Here is a 25236-nt window from a genome sequence, read left to right on the forward strand (position 1 = left end):
GAAAAAAAAATTTGAATTTTTTTGGAACTTTTGAGTCAATTAAGTCAAATTCACATACACATCACATACGTAGGCTTCGAACCTAAGACCCATTGGTTGATATTGAAAGCTCACAACAAATAGATCAAGGTGAGCTAAAAAACAAATTGGAAATTAATTAAAATTAGAAGTAAATTTCTCCAAATTTTCAGGATAAAATAGTTTCTTGTAACAAACATGCAAGCTTGAAGCGTTTGAGTGGGGGTGTAAGTGAGTCAAGCCGATTTGTGAACCAGCTTGATAAATGGCTTGTGAATCGATCTTGATAAGCTAATGAGCCAAATTTGAGCCAGCCCCAACTAGACTCGTTATTTTTGGATTTTTACATCTATTTAATAAAAGAGGAACAAAATTCGGGATATAAAAAAAATTAAATTGAGACATTCTAAATTTTAGTTTTCTTAAAAAATATTACAAATAAATAAATTAAAGAAAACTCAGTGAAATGTTGATTGAAATCGTAAGTCTTATTCTTCAAAATGTTGATTAAGACTTGTAAGCCTTCTCCTTCTAATCACCTTATCAAATATATTTTAGTGACTGAACACATTCTATTAATATTGATGTACACTCTTTCTTTTGAATATAATATATTCTCAATATAATATTATTTTAAATTCAATTGTGTTATGTTTTTCACACAATTTCAATCTTAAAAATGAAAAGACTAAGAATGTGAATTTTTCTTATTCCTCTTTCTTATAAAACTTAAACTATTCTTTTATAAGAAAATTCAAATATTTTCAATTTGGACACCTCTATTCATAAGCATATTTTTGTAATTCATGAAGAATCTTTTTATATTAAAAAATATAGATCATTATTATGACACATCATCATCATCTCTATTAGTTTTATATAATATAAATAAAAGGTGGTCTTATAATTTAAGGTGTTATTAGTACAATCATAATTTAATATTTATATTTTGTCACATTATTAACAATAGTGTTCAATTAATTTATAATAACACTAAATAGATGAAGTTGAACTATGGACCTATAATTCAAGCTCCAACAAATTGTCCATTAATTTAACTCTCACATTAATAAATCAAAATTATTAATTTCAATGTTATTCTACTATAAATATGAAATTGTATACTTTAATTTATAGTATAATCAACTCAATTTAAAAGATTGAATCGTCCATCAATTTAATTATTACATATAAAATAATCTTTTATAAAAAATTCATAATCAGAGTTATATAATTATATCAACTGACTAATTACATATTTAGTCTTGAATTTCAATTAATTCTTTAACGAATAATAAACTTTACCACCTTATCATAAAATTTGAGCACTCAATTATTCAAGTTCTGAATTAATTATTTAAGATAAATAATTTTTTAATTTTCAAAGTCAAAAGAATAAATTCCATATCTGTATAACATTCACAGTCATTTGTTTTATTGTGCTTCTAAGATATTTTATTTCATCTAAACTATTTCTGAGTAGTAAAGAAATCAAATGTCACAAATATGAGTTTATTAATAACTCAAGATTAAGATTGTTTTATATATTATTATCTTTATGATAAATTTTAAAATTTTTTCAGTTAAAATAAAATTTATTAGATAATTAAAAATTTATCTGATCTAACTTATGTATAATCATATTATATAAAGTACATCCATCCTTAATTTCTACATATTGAATAATCTGGATAAGACTATTTCATTCTTAGGCTTCGTTTGTTTTTTTGGTGCTTTTGTAAAAGATAGTTTTAAAAAATATTAGTTCAGAAAATAGAGTTTTCTAACAGATAAGCATAAATAAAAACCTTTCTCAAAATTGTAGAAAAATGAAAAAAAAAGAGTTATTGGGAACGTGATTCGACGAACCAAACAAGACAAAAAAAATCATCCGTTTCCAAACGGAAAAGGCAAAAAAATGCTCAAACAAACAAAGCCTTAATGTTGATGGATCGTACTAATAATACTTAATTATATATTCTGACTCTAATTAATAGTTATGAAATTATTTATATTATTATCCATAATTTAATCGTCTTGTATATAATTATATACTGAATTATGATTACATAAATAATTATGTAATACATATAGTAACAAAATATTATATCAAATAATAATATCCGTGCATGTTAAACTTATATTTAAATATTTATTTCAACATAAAATGTATTACTATAATATTATTTTAGGACACACTCCCTAAAAATTAAGTCATATAGGCTGACTAGTTTAAAATGTATTAATATAAAATACACTTAAATATATTAAAATTTAAAATTTTAAGACATAAAGTTGTTGAAACTATTTATAAATTATATCTCAATTTCATATATTAAGAAATTTACTACTATTTCTAGATTCATCGGACGACCTCAACGGCGGGTATCCCAAAAGCTCATTCGATATCGCTCTCCTAGTTTTTTCTTTCATCGAATAATCTTTTCCTCGCTTGCAGAAGAAGTAAATGGCCGAGCACTCGACATCCGCGCAGCCATCCGACACCGAGACGGAGGTGATGCTGGACCGCATGCTTACCCGTCTAGCTCTTGCCGATGACTCCAAACTTGAGCAACTGCTAACGAAGATCCTCCCCTATTCCATCTCTTCGCTATCCTCTTCATCTCCTTCTGTCCGGAAGCTGGTATATCGCCGTCTTTCTCATTCTTGGCTCCATTGTTTTGGATTGATGGTTTGCTAATCATTAATCATCACCGAGTACCCATCTCTGCTATTGGGAAAAAAGATAATAGCTTTGGAGCTTACTTCTCTTTTGATTTGATTTGCATTAGGATTTATTAATACATAATTGGTTTAGTAGACATGGTGATGCTACGATGTGATGTTTTTTATGCATTTCCTCGTGCTGTTAGGTTATGGAGATTCTAACGCATGTGAACAAACGGGTAAAGCACCGCCTGGAAATTGGGTTGCCAGTGTTGGAGCTATGGAAGATTTATTGTGAGGCCACTGGTTTCCCCATGGTTAGAAATTTCTGTATAGTGTACATCGAGATGTGCTTTGATCGATTGCCTGCTGAGGTTGGACGCTTATTATTATAAATTTCTCTGTACTTCTTTTTACATGTTTTGAAAGTTTTGTTAATTTAGACATGACATTCTTGTTTTTAATTTTTTTTGGAATGGGGTGGATCAAATGTTGCAGGAGAAAGCCAATATGGCGCCTGATCTTTTAGTTAATGTCTCAAAGCTTCCTACCCAACATCAAGACATTATTTTGAGAATTATTTTGAAGGTAAACTTTGTTTTTGGTTTTGGAAGCTATGATTTCTATTGCTTATAGTTAATACAGGCTTGCTATCTGAGTATTCCTAAGACATCCAGTTACCATGTTTTTAACATAGAGACATAGTTTCTTTGTTGGAATAAAATCAAATTGGTTCAAGTACCTTCTTTGGCCTCTGCACAACTAGTGGGTTTGATGACCATTAAAAACTTAGAAGTTTTACCTATTGAAATTCTTTTATTATCTTTAGCTTATGAAGTTTAACTCAGTGTACTTTCTTTCGTGTTGAACCAGGATTTGAGATGTGATGTAAGCAAACTAGAAAGAAGAGCCAAGTTGGAGAACACAAGGACAATAAAACAAAAATCGAACATCCAGATAAACGAAAAGTCAAATAAAACGAAACAAAATTATAACATAAAAAATGCTATCCTCAGAACAACCGACAAGCGGTTTCCTCACATGCAACGAGAGTAGGAAAATATATGAAAAATAGTGCTTAGGCTTGCAAACCGAGGGTCCACCATTGCAAAAGGGTCCAACGTCCTACCAAACTCCTCCGACAAATGTCTCCCAAAATCAGCCAACAAACAGCTTCCAAATGCTTTAGAAGAAGGATACAGGTGGAGTGGAGCTTGCGTTGAGAAGAAGAGATTAGAAGCCAAGACGAAATAAAGAGGAGGAAAGGGGGTGGAACAAGCTCTCAAGCTTTTCCAAGAGAAGAAACCCTTAGGTTTTTAGCAATTTCTTTCAAGTTAATCAACAACCTTTTCATGAAAAAATCCTCTTATATATATAGGCAAAAAGGGGAGCCAAACAACCAACATTTACCTCCAACCAAACCAATAAGGTAAGGGGAAGAAGAAGGGTCAAAAGATACCACAAATAGCCCCCAAAATCTGTACAGAAAATAGGAAGGAAGATCACAGGAAACACAGCGAGGGAGCCACGGGAAAGCAGCCAGGGAGGGACCCGAGGAGCCAACACAGGAAACGGGACAGAGGGATTAATGGGAAAGTAGTCAGGGATAAAACCGAAAAGACAACAAGCCCACATCCATTATTCACAGGGAATAAACTAAAGAGACATAAGAATGGGAAGAAACAAGCTCCACTCCACATACCTTTATGAATTTATGAGCTAGGAAGTGTAATTATACCACCAAATAATGAGCTAAACTTTAGCTCAAGCATTAATGAGCTAGCACCAAGTAGAACCCAATTTTCCAGCTCAAAACCAAGCAGCCAAACCCTAACCCGAGAGCAGCCAAGGCCCAAACCGAGAAACAGAAAGCAGCCCAAGGACAAAAGGACCCAAATGCTAGCAAACCCAAGCCTTGCCATGCCCAAACACATCCTATTATGATCATTGGATGTTCTCCATCATTGAATAGCTTAAAAAAACATAAAACACAACTAATTTTGTTCAAATTACATCAAATTAAAATAAACCAAAATATGAATGCATCAAGATGTTAGTGCCACTTATGGGGGTTATTTCACCCCATTTTTAACTCAAAATTTTCAATTGCTTGGATTTTGAAATATTTAATTTTTGTGATTTTTTAGTACAATTGTGAGAATAGCATCTGTGAAGCTAAGATAGTTAAAAATAGACTTTTGGTGGTTTGGAAATTCATAATCAATGGTAGAAAATGAACTTTAAGATGGACAATTTAAAATTAATGTCAAAGAAATTAAGAAGGAAAGTGGTTTGACAAAAGTTGTTTAGATGTTGTGCAAAAGGATTTACGCATACTAGTTTCAACACCTTGTGTGATACTCAATAGGAAAGAATGAAGAAGTGAGTTCATAAAGCTAAGCCTAAATAGTTGGGATAAGGTTATTCATGATGATAATGATGATAGTCTAACTCAATAATGTGCACATACAACACAAGTAAAAACACAAAAGTAAAGAGCATGCATAGATACAGCAAGGAGAGACTCACGAATGCAAGTTATTTAGTCATGCATGGAGGCATACATATGCAAACAATCAATAATCACATGTACATAGTCATGTTAGAACCTCTACATATACATGCCATTGCAATCAATATTCTCATTGTAACAAGCTTGTTCGCATATCTCAGGTATGCTCAATGATTTGTTTCCACTTGTTGAGGTTGAGAACCACTTTCTTTCTTGGTTCCACTTATTAAGGTTGATGATGCCATGTGCTTGCAACTCTTAATTATGGCAGGGTACATAATAAGCTATTAGACCGGTCCACTGGACCGGTCCAGCTAGTCCATACCAGACTGGCTTACGGGAAATAGGCGGAAGTTCTCCGCCTCCTGTACGCAGGATCCAACTGCCTAACTCTTCAAAGAGCTGTTTAGGAAGGTTTTTGAAGGGTGTTGAGAGGGAAATTTCAAAGTAGGGGCTGTTTAGGGATTTCCTTTTGAATTATATGCATTAAATAGTTTGTTTTCCTAGGGGTAGGGCATTTTGAATTTGGCTGAAATTTGAGATCTCTTAGGTTTAGGTTTTAGGGCCCTAGCGTGGTGTTTAGTGATTTGGGAGAGATAGATTCTCCTCTCGAATAGAGGATCAATTGTATCTTGGTATTTTCTTTCCGTTCTATTTGATTTCTTGCAATAAAATTACTGTTTTTGCTGTTTTCCATTGGAGTTGTGGACTGTTTTTGCTATTTTACCAATAGTGATAGATTTTACTTGAAATCTTCATGCATTTCGTAACATAAGCCTTCTAAAATAACCATGAAGAGAAGCAAAAAATATTCAAATAAACTTAACAGGTTAAAAAAGCAATCCACTTAATTGAATTATAACGTAAAAAGGGTGAAATAGCATTCAATAGAGTGATTTTTAAAAATATATGATGAATTCAATTCTAATATTTTGTTAGAATAATAGACGCTTCATAATTACTCTTAACTTTTTGGTGGATCAGAAGGTGCTTATTCGTCATGAATGCATGTTGTTAAGATATGTATTAACAATAAGCAACTTGCATAGGCTGAGTTTTTTTTTTGCTTCTAACATGGCTAATTGAGATGCCTTTCTTGCTAAAAACTTTGCTTTACATTTATAACAGCATGTGATTGCTTGTTTTTATTATGTATATTAGAAGTGGAAAATTTGTTTTTTAGAATTCCGTTCTGTTCAACAATGTGAGGAATATTTTTATTTGTAAATACATACTTACTGATTTTTTTTTTAGTTCAGTCTTAACTTGAGAGTATATAGAAGATAATCTTTGATTATTGATGCTAAATTAATTTCAGGTGATCGGTGAGTGCCATTCAAGTCAGCTTGATGAAAATATTGGTGTAAAATACAAGTCTTGTGATGGTAAGGACAGGCAACTTTTTGTGGAATTTTGTCTCCATACGATTTTATACCAACCACCATCTCTTGGGTATGGCATCTGTGCCGTGGGCTACAGTGATTAGTTGTCAATTGTTTGTTGTCTTATCACCTCATGTACCAATCATCTTTTCTTTGAAGTGTTGGCTGCCCTGCTGGGCTTTCCATGGCTCAGTCAGATCGTATTACAGGAAAGTTGCCATTGAAAGGAGATGTGCTGCTAAAGAGAAAGGTAGCTTCGTTACTTCTTATGTTTGAAATTGTTGTCAACTGCTAAATAGTTGGCTTTTGTTTGTTATTATACTGTATTTTTGCTTTGATGCCTTAGGTGTTAATTTTGTTTCTTGCAGCTTGGGATTTTGAATGTTATTGAATCAATGCAGTTGACTCCTATGGTGGCCTATCCTATTTATCTAGCTGCTTCTTCAGACAGGTACATGCTTCCTTGTTATCATCCCAACAGGGCTGTAGCCATTTAATCTCAAAAGAGGACATTTCATTGATATCTTCCCCCTTTCGAATGTTTTAAAGTCAAGAGCATGTTGCTAAAAGAGGAGAGGATTTTCTGAAGCGCAAGACTGCTGGTGTCAATTTAGATGACCCTGATTTGATAAACAGATTATTTATTCTATTTAATGGTGAGCTGTTTCACGTTGTACTATTACAGATTGATATTAGGCTTGTCCGTCATTTATGATTTTTTTTTTGAGATTATTTGATGTAAATTTGGTGTCTGACCGCTGGCATGATCTTCAATTCCTAAGTTTTTTCTTAGGGCTACTGTTTGAACTTTGTTGGAGGAAAATGAGCACTTTGTGGCTCTTGTATGATAGAAGAGAAATAGGTTTCATAAACTTTTATACTGTTGGAGTGCTTGTTGGACTATATCTGTGCCTAAGTTCTGGATTACACAATTTTTAACATTCAAATGGTTCATGGACAAAGAAAGTGCAGCACAACTTGGATGAGAGAATAAGAGATTTCTCTTATTTGGGTTTGTAATTCCCCAGTGTAATGGGTGAACGAGTCTTCTTTAGGTGAGTAATTCAGCATTTGTTAGGGTGAGGATCCCCATTTATTTCATGTAGTTTCTCTTTCATAGTAATGAAATCCTTCTTTTCATTTACTTTAAAACTCTTCTTTATTTTTATATGCTACATCAAATTGGTTCCGATTGGGTTGCTCCATGTTTTGACTCGTGCAATTTTATAAGCATCAATTAACCATGATGCAGGAGGGGTGCTTCACAAATATCAACCTCAAGGCCCCAAGATATCTATCAGATATAAATTGTACTTCATAATCACCACCAACTACCTCATTTAATTGCACTTTCTACCACCAACTAACCACCCTTGTCAATCACCTCATTTAATTTGAAAAAGAGTTCTTTTTTGTGCCTATAAAAGGCATAAAAATGGACAAGATTTGGGTCAAAGAACATAAGGATAAGAGAATGAGAGATTCTTCTTATTTTGGTGAGTGGTTCTCCAATGTAATGTGTGTGATACCCAATTGTCATGGGTGAATGAGTCCCCATAATTTTGTGAGTGAATGCTCACTTATTTCATGTAATAATTGGCATGTAAAGCACTTTGGCTCTCACCACAATTCTATTTCATTTTTATGGGACATTAGATACCTTTAGTAGGTAAATGAATTTTTTTTCTTTGCTATTAGTCTATATTTAAATCACTCTTATGGGGCTACACTAGATTTTCTATTTTATCCAAAACCTGCATATTTTTGTATGCTATTTAAACTTACATTTCTATGATTCAATGAAGGAGGCTCATGTTACTCAAATATATATTTTAGAGTCATATTCAGCAATTGTTACTTAATATTCCTAGTAACTCGAGAGATTTTGGCTTTGTTTGGGAGCTGCTTATATTTCACGATTTTTGTTGTTGAGTGCTACTTTCTCAACTACTATTCCAAATATGCTTTTTTCAATGCATAGTTTTAGAAAAAGCTATGAAAAGTTTGCCATCCAAATGGAAATTACTTTTATTGGCTAATTTTCTTACCAGAGAAGCAATCATAAAGGACTATAAGCCCAAAATAGTCCCCTTTCAATTTAATCCCAGAGTTTCATAATAACCCAATATAGTTTTTCAACTATTAGAAAATGTCTCAACGTGGTCTCAATACCAAAAGTAATAGTTAAAATTAACTCCAACATTTAAATATGAGTGCAATTTGGGTGTTAGGGTGTATGCAAGATTATATTATTATTTTTCTATATTTTATCATTTATTATGTTAAAATAAATACAAAAATCATTGTGGAAGTTAACCAACTAAATAATGATGTGAAACATACATGTGATAAGAGTTGCTTTGGATTTTAACAATAGATATTGAGCATTAACTTTGCTAGCTAAAAACTTATGTTTCACCCAAGTCAAATCATTAGAATTTTCGTTAAAAGATTAAGTGATGGCAAGTGGTTACTAAGAGATTAGCAAGACAATCGTAATAACATAAAAAACAAAATAGTAATACTAATAGAAATAAAACAAGAATCCATGGCGTAACATCAATAAATAGACACCATGAGTTCCCTCTCACTCGCTCTCGATGTTGGGTTCATCGGAGGAATGGTAGAAGCAATCCCAATGACGCAACCACAAGACATGTGGCGCGTAGGGCCTTGTTTGCCGGAGAAGTAATCAGAGGAGAATAGCTCGTTGATCGGCCGACGAGAAGCAAGGTTCTTTGGGTCGTTGATAGTCAATCGTCTCAGCGAGGTAGTAGAGGACGCGGTTGACGTAGCTCTCCATGGAATCTTCGTATTCCCAATCCGGATCGTAGAAAGGGGAAACTAGGATATCGATTTCTCCTTGTGCGTTGTAGGCAAAACTGTGGTCGACCATACACAAATAATGTAAGGGAGGAAGGAGCTTGTCTTCTTCTCTTGGCTTCAGGATTAATGTGTGAACTAGGGTTTCCCAAGGGAGGAGATGCAAGTGAAGGGGGGGGGGGCAAGGGGACGGTTTGGATAAGGGAGGCTTGGGTTAGGTTAGAGAGGGGGAGGGATAGTTTTAACCAAATCTGAAACTAATTTCATATTCTAATTAGATTTGGAGGGTCTTAATTTGAAATTTGAATTCAAATTAAATTGAGATTGGGAGCCTCAATAGGAAGCAATAGGGAAAGCCCATTAATGGGGGGGGGGCAGGCATTATGAGAGGGAGGGGGATTTGGGAAAAATTATCAGAACTTCCTTATTGGTCTTTCTAATTTAGGAAGAGAATAAATCACTCCAGTCTAATTTAAAATTAAATTATGATTAGATTTGAGACTTTCTTAATATAGCTTTGTAATTTAGGAAACTATTTGAAATTTAAAATTTGAATTTCAAATTGTTGAAATTAATTTCCCAAATCATTTAAGCTATTTTAGGTAAGTAGTAATGATGATTTAATTCATCATTCAAGGAGAGAGGGACATGTGACCGGTGGTGGAGCTTGGGGAAGAAGTAGGGGGGGGGGCTTGGGAATGGGGGAAGTAAGCTAGGTTTCAAGTAGTTGGGGGATAGTGGGGAGGTGGCCGGCGGTTGGGCAAAAGGGAGGGGCGTCAGCTGGTAACTTGAGGGGCGTATGGGGGGGTTGGTTGGGGAGAAAGAACAAGAGACAAGAAGAAAGAAAATAGATCACGAGCCACGGACTACAATGACTGGTGGGTATTGCGCTCGCCCTCACCCCATGTTCTCTTTCTTCTCTCGAATGCACACGCAAGAAGAAGAAGACGGAATAAAAGATTTCATTCAATCATTCATCATCATTTTACAACACATAAGACCACTATATATAGGTCTCAAACATGAAAAAAGAAAAGTACACAATTGCCCTCCGGTCAACTTTAACAAAACACTCCCCATAAGGGTAAATTCGGAAAACAACAAAACTAAATAAAACATAAAGAAATGCATCAAAAGTAAAGACGCTGAATCGTAGCCGTCGATCTACAATTTCGTCGCCGGTACACATGTCAGAATCTCTGAACGATGTCCTCATCATTCTCCCCAAATGGGAGAAAGCTGGACCTCGTCGAGTAAGCATCTCTAGAACTCTCGTACCACTCCAACAGATCAGGATTCAATCACTGCAGATCCTCACGGTTAATCCACGTGTTCTCCGTCTCCAGTTTCCCTGTCCATTGAACTAGATACCTTCGGTGGCCACTGTCTTTAATGGAAATAATCTAATCACCAAGTATTTCTTCAACCTTCTCCGCAGTGGGTAAGATAGGGATGTTTGGGAGTGGAGGTAGGCTAGGGTTCTTACCAGGTGAGTTCACACAAGGCTCTTTGTTTAGTGGGTTGGAGGGGTTAAACTCTGGACCCTCAAATACTACTAGATCTTCGTTGTTAAATGTAGAATTAATGTTAAAACATTCAGGAAAGTCTAGCACATAAGCATTACTATTTATTTTTGAAGTTATTTTAAAAGGTCTTGCGCTTCTCGCATGTAACTTTTTAACGGTCCCTTGTGGGGACCGCTCAGGATGAATCCGAACCATTACAAAGTCTCAAACTTCAAATTCTTTGAATCGTTTCTTGAGATCCACATTATGTTTATAGTTAGCATTGCTTTGTTCAATTTTTTTGTTAATTTTCTTATGCAACTATTGGAGATGTGATGCAAATGCAGATGCAGACTTATATGCTCTGTACTTATGACTCATAGGGATCAGATCTATAGGCTGTCTAGGTTGGTATCCATAAACAATTTCGGAGGGACTTAGACCTATAGTTCGATTGACAGAATTGTTATAGGCGAACTCAGCTATAGATAATTTGGAATCCCAGTCCCGGATATTTTCTCCTACCAAAGTCCTTAAAATGTTTCCTAGACTCCTATTCACAACCTTAATTTGTCCATCTGTCTGGGGATGGAAAGCAGTAGAAAATTAAAGTTTGGTCCCCATCTTGTGCCATAAGGTTTTCTAGAAATAACTGGTAAACTTAACATCTCGATCTGACATAATGGTTTTGGGTAGTCCGTGGAGCCTAACGATTTCGTCAAAATACAATTTGACGATCCTAGAAGCATTGAAAGTTTTGGAGCACGGGAGGAAGTGAGCCATTTTAGAAAATCAGTCCACTACCACACAAACAGAGTCATGCTTTCTAACTGTTTTGGGTAGCCCTAAAACAAAGTCCATGCTAACGTCCTTCCATGGGCAATTGGGTACTGGGAGGGGTGTGTAAAACTCGGTGTTTTGCTTACGTTGTTTTGCTAACTGACAAGTGTGACATCTCTTTACTAGCCTACTGACACCGTGCTTAAGACTAGGCCAAAAAAATCGGCGCTCAACAGCGGCAATGGTTTTTGCTTGTCCAAAATGTCCTGCTAAACCTCCCGCGTGCAGTTCTCACACGAGGAATTCCCTAAGCGAAGTGTTTGGGATGCAGAGTTTTTGGGACTTAAAGAGATATCCGTCTTCTAAAACGAAATTATCAATGATGCGTTCACTTCCGTTGACCAATAATGCATGTGTCTTTGAAGTTTGGGCAATCCGTATAATTTTCTTTCATTTGTTCAAACCTAATTACTTCATTCCTCATTTCCCTAGTGATCATTATCCGTTGACTTAAGGCATCGACTGCCTTATTTTCAGATACTGCTTTGTGTCGGATTGTGTAAGTATAGTCTTGAAGGAATTCGACCCAATGACCATGTCGTACGTTCATTTTCTTTTGTGAGTTTATGTACCGCAAGACTTCGTGGTCAGAGAAAATAACAAATTCTTCGGGAGGTAGGTAGTGTCTCCAATATCTAAGGGACTGGATGATAGCATATAATTCCTTATCGTAGGTAGAAAATCGTTGCCTGCTGTAACTAGAAAGAAAGAAAGCTCACGTAAATGTAGTCGGTTACTCAAATTGTCACAGAGCAGCTGCAATCCTATCTTCTCACAGCATTGCTTGCAAGATAACACCATGACTTATAACATGTTAGCTAGCTTGTAAGCAGTCAGCGTGGGGTGAAATGTATTTGGTTCAGATATCTTGGATTTTTTTTCCCAACAACTTCGCTATGATTTTCTGTAACAGGGAACTGTTTTTGTTCTGCGCCATGTTTCCTGTTCTAGTTTTAATGTTTGGCAGCCTATCATTCCATTAGTTAATGTTAACAATTATAATGGCATGTTAATGTGCTCTTTTGAATTAATGCAGGTACCACCAGTGTCGAAAGCTTACCTACTGATTTCCGGGTAACCCCTGTGAACAACACACTTCGTTTGCAACTTATGACTGTTTTCTGTCGTTCAGTTGCTGCTGCCAATGCCTTCCCATCTGCACTTCAGTGCATTTTCAGCTGCATATATGGTACTGCACATTTCTTCCCTGTTTTTTGCTTAACAGTCAATAACTCAGTTGTTTATTGTTCTCTTTCTTGTTGTTTAATTGTGCTTATTGATGTAGTGTTTGGGAATGAATCTACCGTGTGACCTTTTTTTTTTCATTCAGAATTTGATATAAAATTCTTTTTCAAATATATTTATTCAATTTGGAACGGTTTTATCAATGAATAATGCTCAAACCATCTGCAGCCTGTAGGGAAAGGTTGATGCACTCTGCTTTATCCATGCAATGGTTGGTGGTTTTTTTATTGTCCTTTTGTGACTTGAAATGTGAATTTTAGGTTCAGTGGTGGCCATGTTACCTCTGGTCCAGACCTCTTATTTCACCAGTGATTTTAATTAATGAAATTGGTTTCATCCCTTCATGACATCTATAGTCTTTCTTTTTCTGGGTTCAGGATATTCCGCAGAAAAAAAAAAAAGAGAAAAAAAAAAGATATTCCGCAGAAACTTTCTGTAAATTGTGTTAGTTGGTAATACATGTTATCGTGTCTGGTCAGTTTCTTGTGAATTTTGGTGGTATAGGAGGCTCTTACTTACAATTTTTTTTTACTTCAATTTTCTTTTTGTACCCATTCTATTCTAGGAAGCTGGGAAAAGTGCATCCGATTTCTCTTTGTAAGTGATAAATATTTTCAAAGCAACTTTCAAGCTAAAGCTTAAGAATGATTAATTTTTGTGCATGGAAATTATTATAAGTTTTGTTTTTTCCTGGTATACCCTCAAAACATTAGAACTTACCGGTATGCCTACTTGAAATATCTCTTACCTACTTGAAATATCTCTCTCTCCACATCCATGCTAAGATAATCTTTTATTCTTTTGAGTGCATGTGTTTGTAAATCTAGTTATTTTCTATTAGTTATTGTTTAACCTGTGAATTGTTAATCCCTGCTTGGGCTTACAAATTCCATACTAATTGTCTTGTTGCAAATCTCTCACCCAGCTTATGTGTATGCTGGACTCGATTGTCTACTGGCCTCAGATGAGGTGTATGCAAGTGAATTCTTTGTTTCTTGAAGCCTAATGTATTTCAAATGATGAACATTGGAGGTTAATATTAAACAATGGTTATTTGAATATTTAATCAGGAAAAATGAATAGAGAAGGGTTTCCACCATCTAATTTGTGGATCTCAATTTTTAGTTCTTATGCTTTTGATTAGCAAGAATGATGTAGAGTAGGGTGTGAAATCAAGAGTTCTTGACTCACCAATTGGAATGCAATGGCTATAACAGACAAAGAAATTGTGTTTTGAGAAGTGGAAATAATTAATAGGAGAGAATATGGTGGAAAGAATTAAGAGAAGAAGAATTAGTGAAAGGACATTGCAAAAGAAAAGAAATGAAAGTAAAGGGACACGTCAAGGTGTAGGAAGTTCGGAGGGAGAGTAGAACAAAAGAGGTATAGAGAGAGTGAGGAACAACATAGAAGGGGGTATCAGAGATTGAGAGAGAGAGAGAGTGAATCTCATAAGGTGAGCAAGTTAGAAGATGGAAGAGAGTGAGAGTTTGAGAGTGAGAATGTGCGAGAAAGAGGTGAATAAGAGAAGGAAGATTTGCTAGACAAGGGGGATTGCACTACCATAGAGAGGGTTGAAAGCGTAGCCAATAATTCTTCATTATGCCATCAAAAGTTATTAAAGGGTAAAAGACCCTTAAGATAATTTGAAAGAAAAAAACACATTATATCTTAATGGATAATCCAAAAGTAAAGTCAAAATAAAAGAAAATATTTGTCAACCATAAATCTGCTAAGAAAGCATAAAAATAATAATTAATCCTACCAAAGGTTCTGAATGTATGCCTAGATCATATGGTCATCATAGTTGAGAAGTGAAGAACTCTCCTTTAGAGTGTTATCCTAAATATTCTCATCAAGAAGAGTCTGCTCAGTTCGATTTATTTTAAATTGAATACTATTTGAATCTGAATTGATGAACTGATCTAAAACTTAAACCGAGCCACAGTTCAATTTTGGCTCCAATCGACTAGTATTTGAGACCGAATTGATTAAGACCTAAAACTAAAATAGCAATTACATTGTGGCCTATCGAAATCAAACTGACCATTTTGTAATTTGTCTTTGATTTCAGTTTTTATATTTGCTTGATTCAATTTGGTTTTAAATGATTTTTAATTCTTTGGTTTTGTTTAGTTTCATCTAAATTAATGTATCAATAATATATGATATATGAAGAAACATATGATTGAAGAGCGAATCAATTGATAAATTAATTATCGATTCGGTTTGATTTATTTTAGTTTGATAAATCTCAAATCTAAATAATCCAAATAAGTATATTTAAACAAAAATGCTAAATCATGTTTTGGTTTAGCTAACTTGGTTTACCTGGCTTTTTTGTACTCAACTCTTCATGCATTACTCTCAAATTATTTGACATGGGATGGTGTCATCGATGAACCAAATAATAATGTTATCTTGAAGGGCCTATTGTAATGTCATATGATTGAATCATCTAAACATCTATAATTGGTGGAAGAATTGTAATTAGTGATGTTGTGGAGTATGTATAAACTCTACTTACAGAGATAAAGTATATAAAAAAGGTGTGAAGATATATGAATTTTCTCAATGTACCGAAATATTCTACTTCAGAATAAAATTGCCTAAACTTTATGTAGTTTAAAGAATTCTAGTACATGAAATTGTCGAAAATATATTTTCTTACAAATGATGTAAGGGACCCAAATTTTTGCTAGAAAAATACAACCTTTCTAGATAATATAAAAAAGCATAAAAAGAAGAAAAATTAAACAAACTTTACTTATATAAAATAAAGGACTTACAAACTTGACTTCTACAAATGACACAAAAACAAATTAAAGACATAAACTCCTAAAGTTTCTTTCCTTGAGAAGAAGGATACAGGTGGGGTGTAAACTTGCGGATAGAAGAATAGGTTAGAAGCTGAGACGAAAGAGGAGAGGCTTGCAAGCTTTCCTAGAAGAGGAGTAGAAGAGATGGAACAATCTTGCAAGCTTTTCCAACAAACCCGCAGGTTTACATTTCCAAAAATCATTCACATAACATGCTTCTAAAACAGCCACAAACCATCTCTATATATAGACAAGGGAGGGGAATACAAACAGCCCCAAAAACCCTTTAATATTCTATATTAAATAAGGAAAATGAAAAGCCAACAGTCAACTCCAGGAAATGAAGCACCAAAGCCACGGAAAAGTCCCCCATCCGCCACCGTAAAACAGCCCAGGAGGAACCCGAAGAGGCAGCCACAAGAACCCAGGAGGCCCGCACGGAACCGAAGCACCAAGGCACGGGAAAGGCCACCCAGCACGGAAAAAGTGAACTAAAAACATAGCTCATAATGAGCTAACTCTTAGTTCAATAAATGAACTAAAAACCAGCTCAAAATGAGCTAAATTCCAGCTCAAAAATTAATGAGCTAGCAAGCTCAAGGGAAGTCAAAACTAAATTTTTTTGGGTTTGATTTGACCCCCCCTTTGTCTACATCAGACTCCCCTACTTGAGAACTCATCTCCCGATGAGTTAGCTTTGTTCTGAAGGCGTTGCATCAAGAGACACCAACGCTTGAGATTGCTCACTTGACACCAATACTCAAATGACAACATAACTCAAAAGAAAACTTTCATGATAACTAACATGACATCAAGACACACACGACTCATAAACCTAGGACTTCCTAACTTGCTATGATACCAAAATGATGTAGACCCAAATTTTTGCTAGAAAAATACAACCTTTCTAGATAATATAAAAAAGCATAAAAAGAAGACAAATTAAACAAACTTTATTTATATAAAATAAAAGACTTACAAACTTGACTCTTACAAACGACACAAACACAAATTAAAGACATAAACTCCTAAAGTTGCTTTCCTTGAGAAGAAGGATACAGGTGGGATGTAAACTTGCGGATAGAAGAAGAGGTTAGAAGCTGAGACGAAAGAGGAGAAGCTCGCAAGCTTTCTTAGAAGAGGAGTAGAAGAGATGGAACAAGCTCGCAAGCTTTTCCAACAAACCCGCAGGTTTACATTTCCAAAAATCATTCACATAACATGCTTCTAAAACAGCCACAAACCATCTCTATATATAGACAAGGGAGGGGAATACAAACAACCCCAAAAACCCTTTAATATTCTATATTAAATAAGGGAAATGAAAAGCCAACAGTCAACTCCAGGAAACGAAACACCAAAGCCACGGAAAAGCCCCCCATCAGCCACCGGAAAACAGCCCAGGCGGAACCCGAAGAGGCAGCCGCAAGAACCCAGGAGGCCCGCACGGAACCGAAGCACCAAGGCACCGGGAAGGCCACCCAGCACGAAAAATCAGCAGCCAACCGGGGAAACCAAGGAGCCCAAGCATGGAAAACCAAGAGCCATCCACGAGAAACGAATAGATAAGGGGAAGGAGAAGAGGCAAAATTAATGAGCTACTAATAAATTAATAAGTGAACTAAAAACATAGCTCATAATGAGCTAACTCTTAGTTCAATAAATGAACTAAAAACTAGCTCAAAATGAGCTAAATTCCAGCTCAAAAATTAATGAGCTAGCAAGCTCAAGGGAAGTCAAAACCAATTTTTTTTGGGTTTGATTTGACCCCTCCTTTGTCTACATCAATATTCAACCCATTTACCTCTCTCTATGAGAAAGTGAGCTATTGTTCTCTTCTTTAATACGTGTTACATTTGTTTATTCTTTTTCAAGTTGAATTTTACTAATTTAGTTCTATTATGGATGATCTTCTAAATTTTCCTCTAGTTACATTCAAATTAGAGATGTAAGCAAATTTGAGCACTTGTTAAGTTGCTCGAAACTCTATTTAAGTCATTTAATAAACTTTAATAAAAAATTTAAAATTAAACATATAAATGAATATGTTACAACAATAAATTTAGAATTTGATAAAAAAATTCATTTATTTATATTCATGAACATGCTCATTTGTTGTTCAACAAGTAGCTTGCTAAATATTTGATTAAGTACTCATTTAATGATGGTTTAATCATTTATTTGATAATTTATTTCATCTTCTTATATCTTTTACATTTTATGAATTATGAATATTTTTTGATGTGTAAGTATGATGTAAATATCAAATAAATAGCTAAATATTTAAATTAAAATTATTTTTATAAAAAGTTGAATTTCATCAAACAACATATATAAAAATTCATTTGTGTTTAAAAATAAGTAAATACGTTTAAATCATGAGCATCAAACATACAATTAGTAAGGTTTAGTTACAGCTTAAGCCTAATAAGAAAACTAATAAATAAGTTTGAATAAGATTTTAAAACTTTAGATCATATTTAAATTTAGCTTAAATTCTCTAAGAAATTAAAAGAATGAGCTTGAACTAGGTAGTTCTCAGCCGACTTGATTCATTTATAATGTTAACTTAAATTCTATAGAGTACAATTATTTGCACCTAGGGCTATAAGCGAACAAGTTTACTTGATGAATAGCTGGATAAGGGATAAGGCTTTTATATATTCATTTGTTTGTATAATTGAACAAATTTGGACACAATTTTAAAGCTTTTCATAAAAATAAACAAGTTTAAGCATTATCTTGCTCATTTTTATTTATGAATATGCTTGTTTATTATTTAAAAAAGTAACATGCCTTGAACATGATAGAACACTTATTTAATGATGACTTATTTGCTTATTTGATGACTTAATCTATGTTTTTGTGTCATTTTTTTATATGTTATATACTTAGAAAATTGTGTATATTATTAGAGGTATATGTATAATAAAAATATCAAATAAAGAGCTCAATATATAGATTGAAGTCTTTTTTTCATTAATATTTAAATTTTAACAATCAACTCAAAATAATATCTAATGAATTATGCTAATTTTGATTTTAATTTATAAATCTAATTATTTTTATTAATGAGGTTATATGTTTAAATTATTAACATTAAATGTCAGATGAGTTTGACTTGGTTAAAGTTTGATTGTGGAAAACTCTAAAAGAAAACTAATATATAAATTTGTGCAAGATTTTAAAGTCATGCTCAAGCTCGGTTCATAGTCAATAAGAAAATAAATGTGATGTGATACCACATGCAAGGAGCTTCTTAAGAAAATTAAAAGTGAATGACAACGGAATTTCAATTAATATCTTATTGAGATAGCAAGGAAATCATTAAAAAAATCGTGGTTATTAACTAGCTTAGGCGAAGAAGTATGCGTAGATTAACCAAAACTCATGGATAAACAACGATAGTAGCAACACCAAAAGCTATTAAACAACAATCCGTAATTTAATAACGAGAAGTTCACCTTGGGGAGAGGTCACGGAGAGGTTGCCGGTGGTGGAGGAAACACGGGCGGCGTGCTTTCAATAGTCCACTCGTAATCTTCGAACCGCTCGTCTATGATGTCGATGAGTGTGGGTAGGATGCGGTTCAAGTAGTTCTCCACCGTTTCGTCGAATCCAAACCCGACGTCAAAGAAGGGAGAGCGGATGGGGTGAATATATCCCTCGTCGTCGAGCACCAATCCACTATCAAGCTCCGGATCCGCCATGCATCATCGAAATAGAGGTGGAAATGCGTCGCCTTCTTTTTCTCTTGGCTTCTCAATTCACAAAAGAAGGAGAGAGAGAAGAGGGGTCGGCGGGATTCCCATGGATAATTCCTAATTCAAGAGAAATCAATGCCTTAATGGAGCATTAATGGGGCTCCATCCAAGCATGTGGCCGGCGGCTTCTAGAAGGGGGAACTTGGTGTGGGTGTAAGTGGGTGGTTTCCAAAATTGCATACATGATGTTTGAAAAGAGCTAAACAAAATCCATTTGAAATTGAAATTCGTCATGAAAACGAATTCAAAACTTTCTTAATTTGGAAATTCTAAAATAGGAAAGATTTTGACATTCCAAATTCGAACTTCAAAATTTGGATTCAAATGGAAGAGGAGATTGGATCAATGGTTGGAAAATTCCCGGCCGGATGGTGGTGGTAGGATGGCCGGCGGCTAAGGGGAGAGTTGAGGTGGGCGGGTTGGAGAGAGAGAGGGGAAATCGGGTATGGGGGATAGGTCACGAGCCACGGACTCTTCCAATGACTGATGGATGTTGCGTTTCGCCCTCACCTTGGGCTCTCACTCTCCTTTCTAACTCTCCACAAGAAGAAGAAGACAAGGAATTCAAAACAAATTTTCATTCATAAACTTCATTACCCCCATACAATAGCAAATGACCCCTATATATAGGTCTCGAAGTACAAGTAAAATAAAAGCAGAAATAATGACTAAATCGCCCTCGGGGCCCCAACATGACTCAACCCACACACAAGGGTATAATAGGAATACAAGAAACTGAAAATGCATAAACAACTATAAGCTCTGAATCGTGGCCATCGATCTGCGATGTCTCCGACGATACACATGTTTGAACCGTTGATCGATGACCTCATCAAAATGAATGTGCTTGAGCAAGTACTTGGCTCATTTTAGATATTTTATAGCTCAATTTGCACCCTTGAAGGCATGCTATAAAGCTCACATGGTTATTTGTCATAACATATCATTCTTTGTAAAGCACTATGCACAATAAGAGGCACACGAGATATTTTTTTGATTCAATGTGCAATGCGCAAAGTGAGCGTTCATGATTTGTATATAAGATAAGCATATATTATGTGCATACAATGGTCATTTAATTAACCAAATTTAAATCAGATCTGATAATGATCTTTTAAAAATAGAATGATACATTCAATAATAATAATTTTTAGTTATTGGAAAGCCAAAATAAATCAAAGATATGAATAAATGATGAAAAAATATTTAAAATCTAAACTACTTGTGAGATTAAATGACTAGCAAGAGACTAAATATAGGCAACGTGAAGCGAGAGTATCAAGATAAGGCCTTGAGAAACATTCTCGAGTGTGAGTGAGAAGCTACAAGAGCCAATGACAAGAATCAACGTGTGGCTTATAATAAAACTGTTAGGAAGAGAGTGTGGAGTGAAGAACCATAATGAAGCAACTAGCTCCAATAGGAGAGAACAAATAACCATTGAGCAATGAATCAATGGCTTCTAGAAATAATGAGGTGCATGTTTTCGTCCCTTGTTATTGTGATGGATGTTGAACTGAGCTATGAAATATGAAAACATGATTTTATTTTTCTTTGGAGTCATGTGCATTGTGCACAAATCTACATGGCGATGTGGCGAATTGGTGCAAGATACGTGCTTTGCTTTGAGCTTGTGTTTCACAAACAAGAGATGTATAAAGCTAGTACATCACTTTGCACCTAAAGTGTGCTTTTAAGCACATTTTTAATAACGCTGTATCATAGTAGTCTAATTGAATTATTTTAATACTATTTATTTAATCTTCATTTTAGTCGTTAAGGGCATATTATCATTTGTCAGTTGTATGTGATAAATTTGTTTATTGGTTTTATCTGGTAAGATTTTCTATCATAAATAAAGTTCGAAGGGTTCTTTTAAAAGCAAACATTGATTGTTGGATAAAATGATGTTTGAGATGTTTTTTCCTCTTAGTTTTTGCAGCTTATTCTCTTTTGTCCTCTTCCCTCTTCTTTCCTCCTATTGTCCTCTCTTTATCCTTTAACTATTCAAGATATTCAGAAATCATATGGTGATTTTCAAATATGATTACATTTGTTTCAACATACTAAGGTAATATAAGTTTGAATAGTAGTGAGAAATAATATAATTAATGTTGGGAGGCATCTGAAAAGAAGAAACAACATTAAGTTGTCATGACAAAGAGAGAGGAAAGGAGGGTGAAGTGGGAATAACCTATGAGGTGAGCAAGCCCAGCAGAGTGCTTAGAGTCCGATGGTTAACGCCAAAGTTAAATGTGAGGGCATTTTGGGTATTAAGGTGTATGTGAGATTAAATTATTATTATTATATATTTTGCCCTTTATCATATTAAAATAAATATAAAAATCATAATGGAAGTTGACCATGTTTATTAATTATTCACTCTTGTTATTTAGTTGGTTAACTTTCTTTATAATTTTTATATTTATTTTAATATAATAAATAACAAAAATATAAAAAAAAGATAATATCACATACACTATAATAACTGTTGGGGTTAATTTTAACTATAATTTTTGGCCTTGGGACTAAATTGGGATATTTTTTACTAGTCGAGAGAATAAATTGGGTCTTCATGAAAGTCTAAGACTAAATCTGACATTTACTAATTGTCAGGGGACTATTTTAGGCTTCTACTCTATGTTTAAATCATTAGCATCCTACATGTTATTGATTAGACTCATTTTAAGCTCAATTGTAACTCATACTCAACAACAAAATTATTAAACAAAATTGAACAAGATTTTGAAATTTGGTTTGAACTTGATAACAATGTTTAAAATTGCGTGATTGGTTATTGAGGCGTTTTTCGTTCGTGAGGCGAGGCGTAAGCCTCAAGGCGATTTGAGGCGTAAGCCTCGAAATCAAAAAATTGCGTAAACATAAAATGATAAATTTTATATATAATAATGAGTAAATAATATATAAAACATAAAAATGCACAAGATAAATAGCAATGACATTAACATATCACATAATAAGTCACTAGTCATCAACACTGCCATCACTCATTAGTCATCACTAAGGGGGTCTTCATTTGAATCATCATTATGATGAACTGCTCTCTCATCTTCCTCTTCTATAAAGTCCAATGTCTCCCAATCAGCTCCTTCCTCATTATCAGTTATCCTCCTCTTCCCTAAATATTTTTTAAGAATATCATAATGAATAATAGTTTAATACATTAATAAAAGTTTAAGAAAAGGAAACTATATTATTTATATACCTTTTTTATTTGTTCTTGAGTTGTGGTGGATGTGGATGCTTTAAGACCATCAAATAAATCAACATTTAAATCTTCATCTTGTAATTCAGACGACATCACTTCAACGTCATCATCTACAAATCACTCATCATCATATGCCACATCATTGCAAAGCAAAGGATCTTCATCATCCATTAATCCTTTTTTCTTCAAATTTTTATCTCTGAGTCTCCTATTGTACATAATGTACACCAGTGAGTTCATCCTCATTGTCGACAAGCGATTTCTCATCTTTGTATGTACTTGGTTGTAGGTACTCCAATTTCTTTCACAGCCAGATGAAGAGCATGTCAAGCCCAAAACTTTCACAGCAAAACGCTGCAATCCTCAATGTCGACATTTAATACGCATACAATACGCATAACTCAAGCATCATACGCATAACTCACGCATACCATACGCGTATCATACGCATAACTCACGCATAAAATACACATAACTCACGCATACCATACGCATACAAATATTCAAACATAAAATAAGTTGCATTTGTTACCTTTGATTGTACTTCTTCAAACATTCATGAATAAAATTTCTCTTCTCAGAACTCAAACTCAGAAAACCTTTGTAATTTTCTATTTCAGTTGCATAAACAGGATTTACAGGATTTATATGAATGTCATCTACTGCCACTGGTATTGGTTCATTTGGATTTGTATATGGAATAAGTTGCATTTATGCTGGGATTGGCTCATTTTGTGGAATTGGCTCATTTTTGGATGGGATTGGCTCATTTTGGGGGATTAACTCATTTCTGGATAGGATTAGCTCATTTTGGGGGATTGGTTCATTGGGGCTGTGGGGAGGGATATCTGATTTATGTTTTTTATTGGAAGATAAATAGTAGCTAACAGATCTTTTCTGAGAAAATATTTTGCTCTGATCAATTTAATTATTGAGCTTGGCATCAATAACTTCAACTCTTTCAATTAGGTCTTCAAACTTTGTGCTCAGCTTATCTTCAAATTCAAGAAAAAGTTTTGTGCATGTTTCTTGGCAGGATTTGATTATTCTTTCTTGGAGAGATTCAAGTGCTTCAGCAAAAAAACTAAAGTGTGCTTGCTGAGGAGATTGGTGGGGGTCTTGTTGAGGAGATTGGTGGGGGTCTTGCTGAGGAGGTGGGGTATGATGGGGAGATTGGGGGGGTTGTTTTGATGGGTGGATATTTCGTGAGGAAAATCAGGGGATGGAGGGCTGTCTGATGGATATTTCTTGACATTAACCATATCCATTTTAGCCTGGAAAACTGCCTGGAGGACATTATAAATATGACTTTTTCTTATATTAACAAATAAATTAGTGATCACCTCTATAGTATATAGAATATCATCGGCCCATTGTAGAAAACAAGGCATTTTGTCAGCATACATAGGAGCATGAAAAGAAGTATGTTCCAGGAACCAAATCTACATAAGAAAATTTTAGCACTCACATTGAGCCAATAAAATTTTGAATGAATTTAGCAGTTAGCACTCACAATTAGCATAGGTATAAAACCGTTGATGTAACCTGCTGTCTTCTTATTTGAAATTTTGAAGGAGGCCTTATTAAACTCTCAAACTAAAAATTCCCTAGTTGAATTATCTCAGTTTATTGACAAAAAAATATTTGGATTATTTGCTATTCTTTGAAGCAACCGAGGGATTTTGAAGAGTTGAAAAAGTAAATTTGAACATAAATATATAATAAACGTTCTTAACATAGTCTGGGGGGGTTTGCTTATTCAATTCCAGCATGTCTGCCTTAATTTTCGATGATGTAACTGAAGTATGTGCTAAGGAAAGCCAGGATATTTCTTCTCCTTTATTTGGCGGACCAGTAAGAAGGGTCACTTCATCAGCAGTGAAAGGAATAGAGTCACCTTTTAGAACAAAGCATTGCTTTGAAATGTTCCACCTTGATATCAGCTCATAAATAAGAGGGACATTTTGCTCAAACCCAAGAAATTGCAAAAACTGTATGATCTTTAAACGTTTCAATGTGTCCACGACTTCAGGAGAAATTTGCTGCGCAAAGTTATCACAGATTGATTGAAAATTAAAAACATTGAAATGTTCCACCTTGATATCAGCTCATAAATAAGAGGGACATTTTGCTCAAACCCAAGAAATTGCAAAAACTGTATGATCTTTAAACGTTTCAATGTGTCCACGACTTCAGGAGAAATTTGCTGCGCAAAGTTATCACAGATTGATTGAAAATTAAAAACATAGCATCGATAGGTAATTGGACGAACATATATCTAAAAATTTTAAAAAATAAAAACATATATAATAAGTAAATAATATACGCACAAAAAACGCACAACGTAAACATAAAATACGCACAACATAAGCAAAGATCACGCACAACATACGCATAGAGTACTCACAACATACGCACAAGAACGCACATTT

At 34.4% G+C, this 25236-nt stretch overlaps 1 protein-coding gene across 1 annotated transcript in view; it reads left to right on the plus strand.

Annotated features, from left to right (window-relative positions):
* Nucleotides 1-2397: 2397 nt before the first annotated feature.
* Nucleotides 2398-25236, plus strand: part of LOC110099972 (proteasome adapter and scaffold protein ECM29) — a gene marked incomplete in the record, with an annotated part of 142753 nt that continues 119914 nt past the window's right edge. Inside the window, 8 exon segments of the mRNA XM_020827318.2 lie at nt 2398-2662; nt 2892-3059; nt 3184-3273; nt 6516-6649; nt 6739-6829; nt 6948-7030; nt 7129-7235; nt 12784-12936. Of these exon segments, the coding sequence (XP_020682977.1) occupies nt 2486-2662; nt 2892-3059; nt 3184-3273; nt 6516-6649; nt 6739-6829; nt 6948-7030; nt 7129-7235; nt 12784-12936 (1003 nt within the window).

Source organism: Dendrobium catenatum, unplaced genomic scaffold, assembly GCF_001605985.2.
Source record: "Dendrobium catenatum unplaced genomic scaffold, ASM160598v2 fragScaff_scaffold_1145, whole genome shotgun sequence".
Lineage (NCBI taxonomy): Eukaryota > Viridiplantae > Streptophyta > Magnoliopsida > Asparagales > Orchidaceae > Dendrobium > Dendrobium catenatum.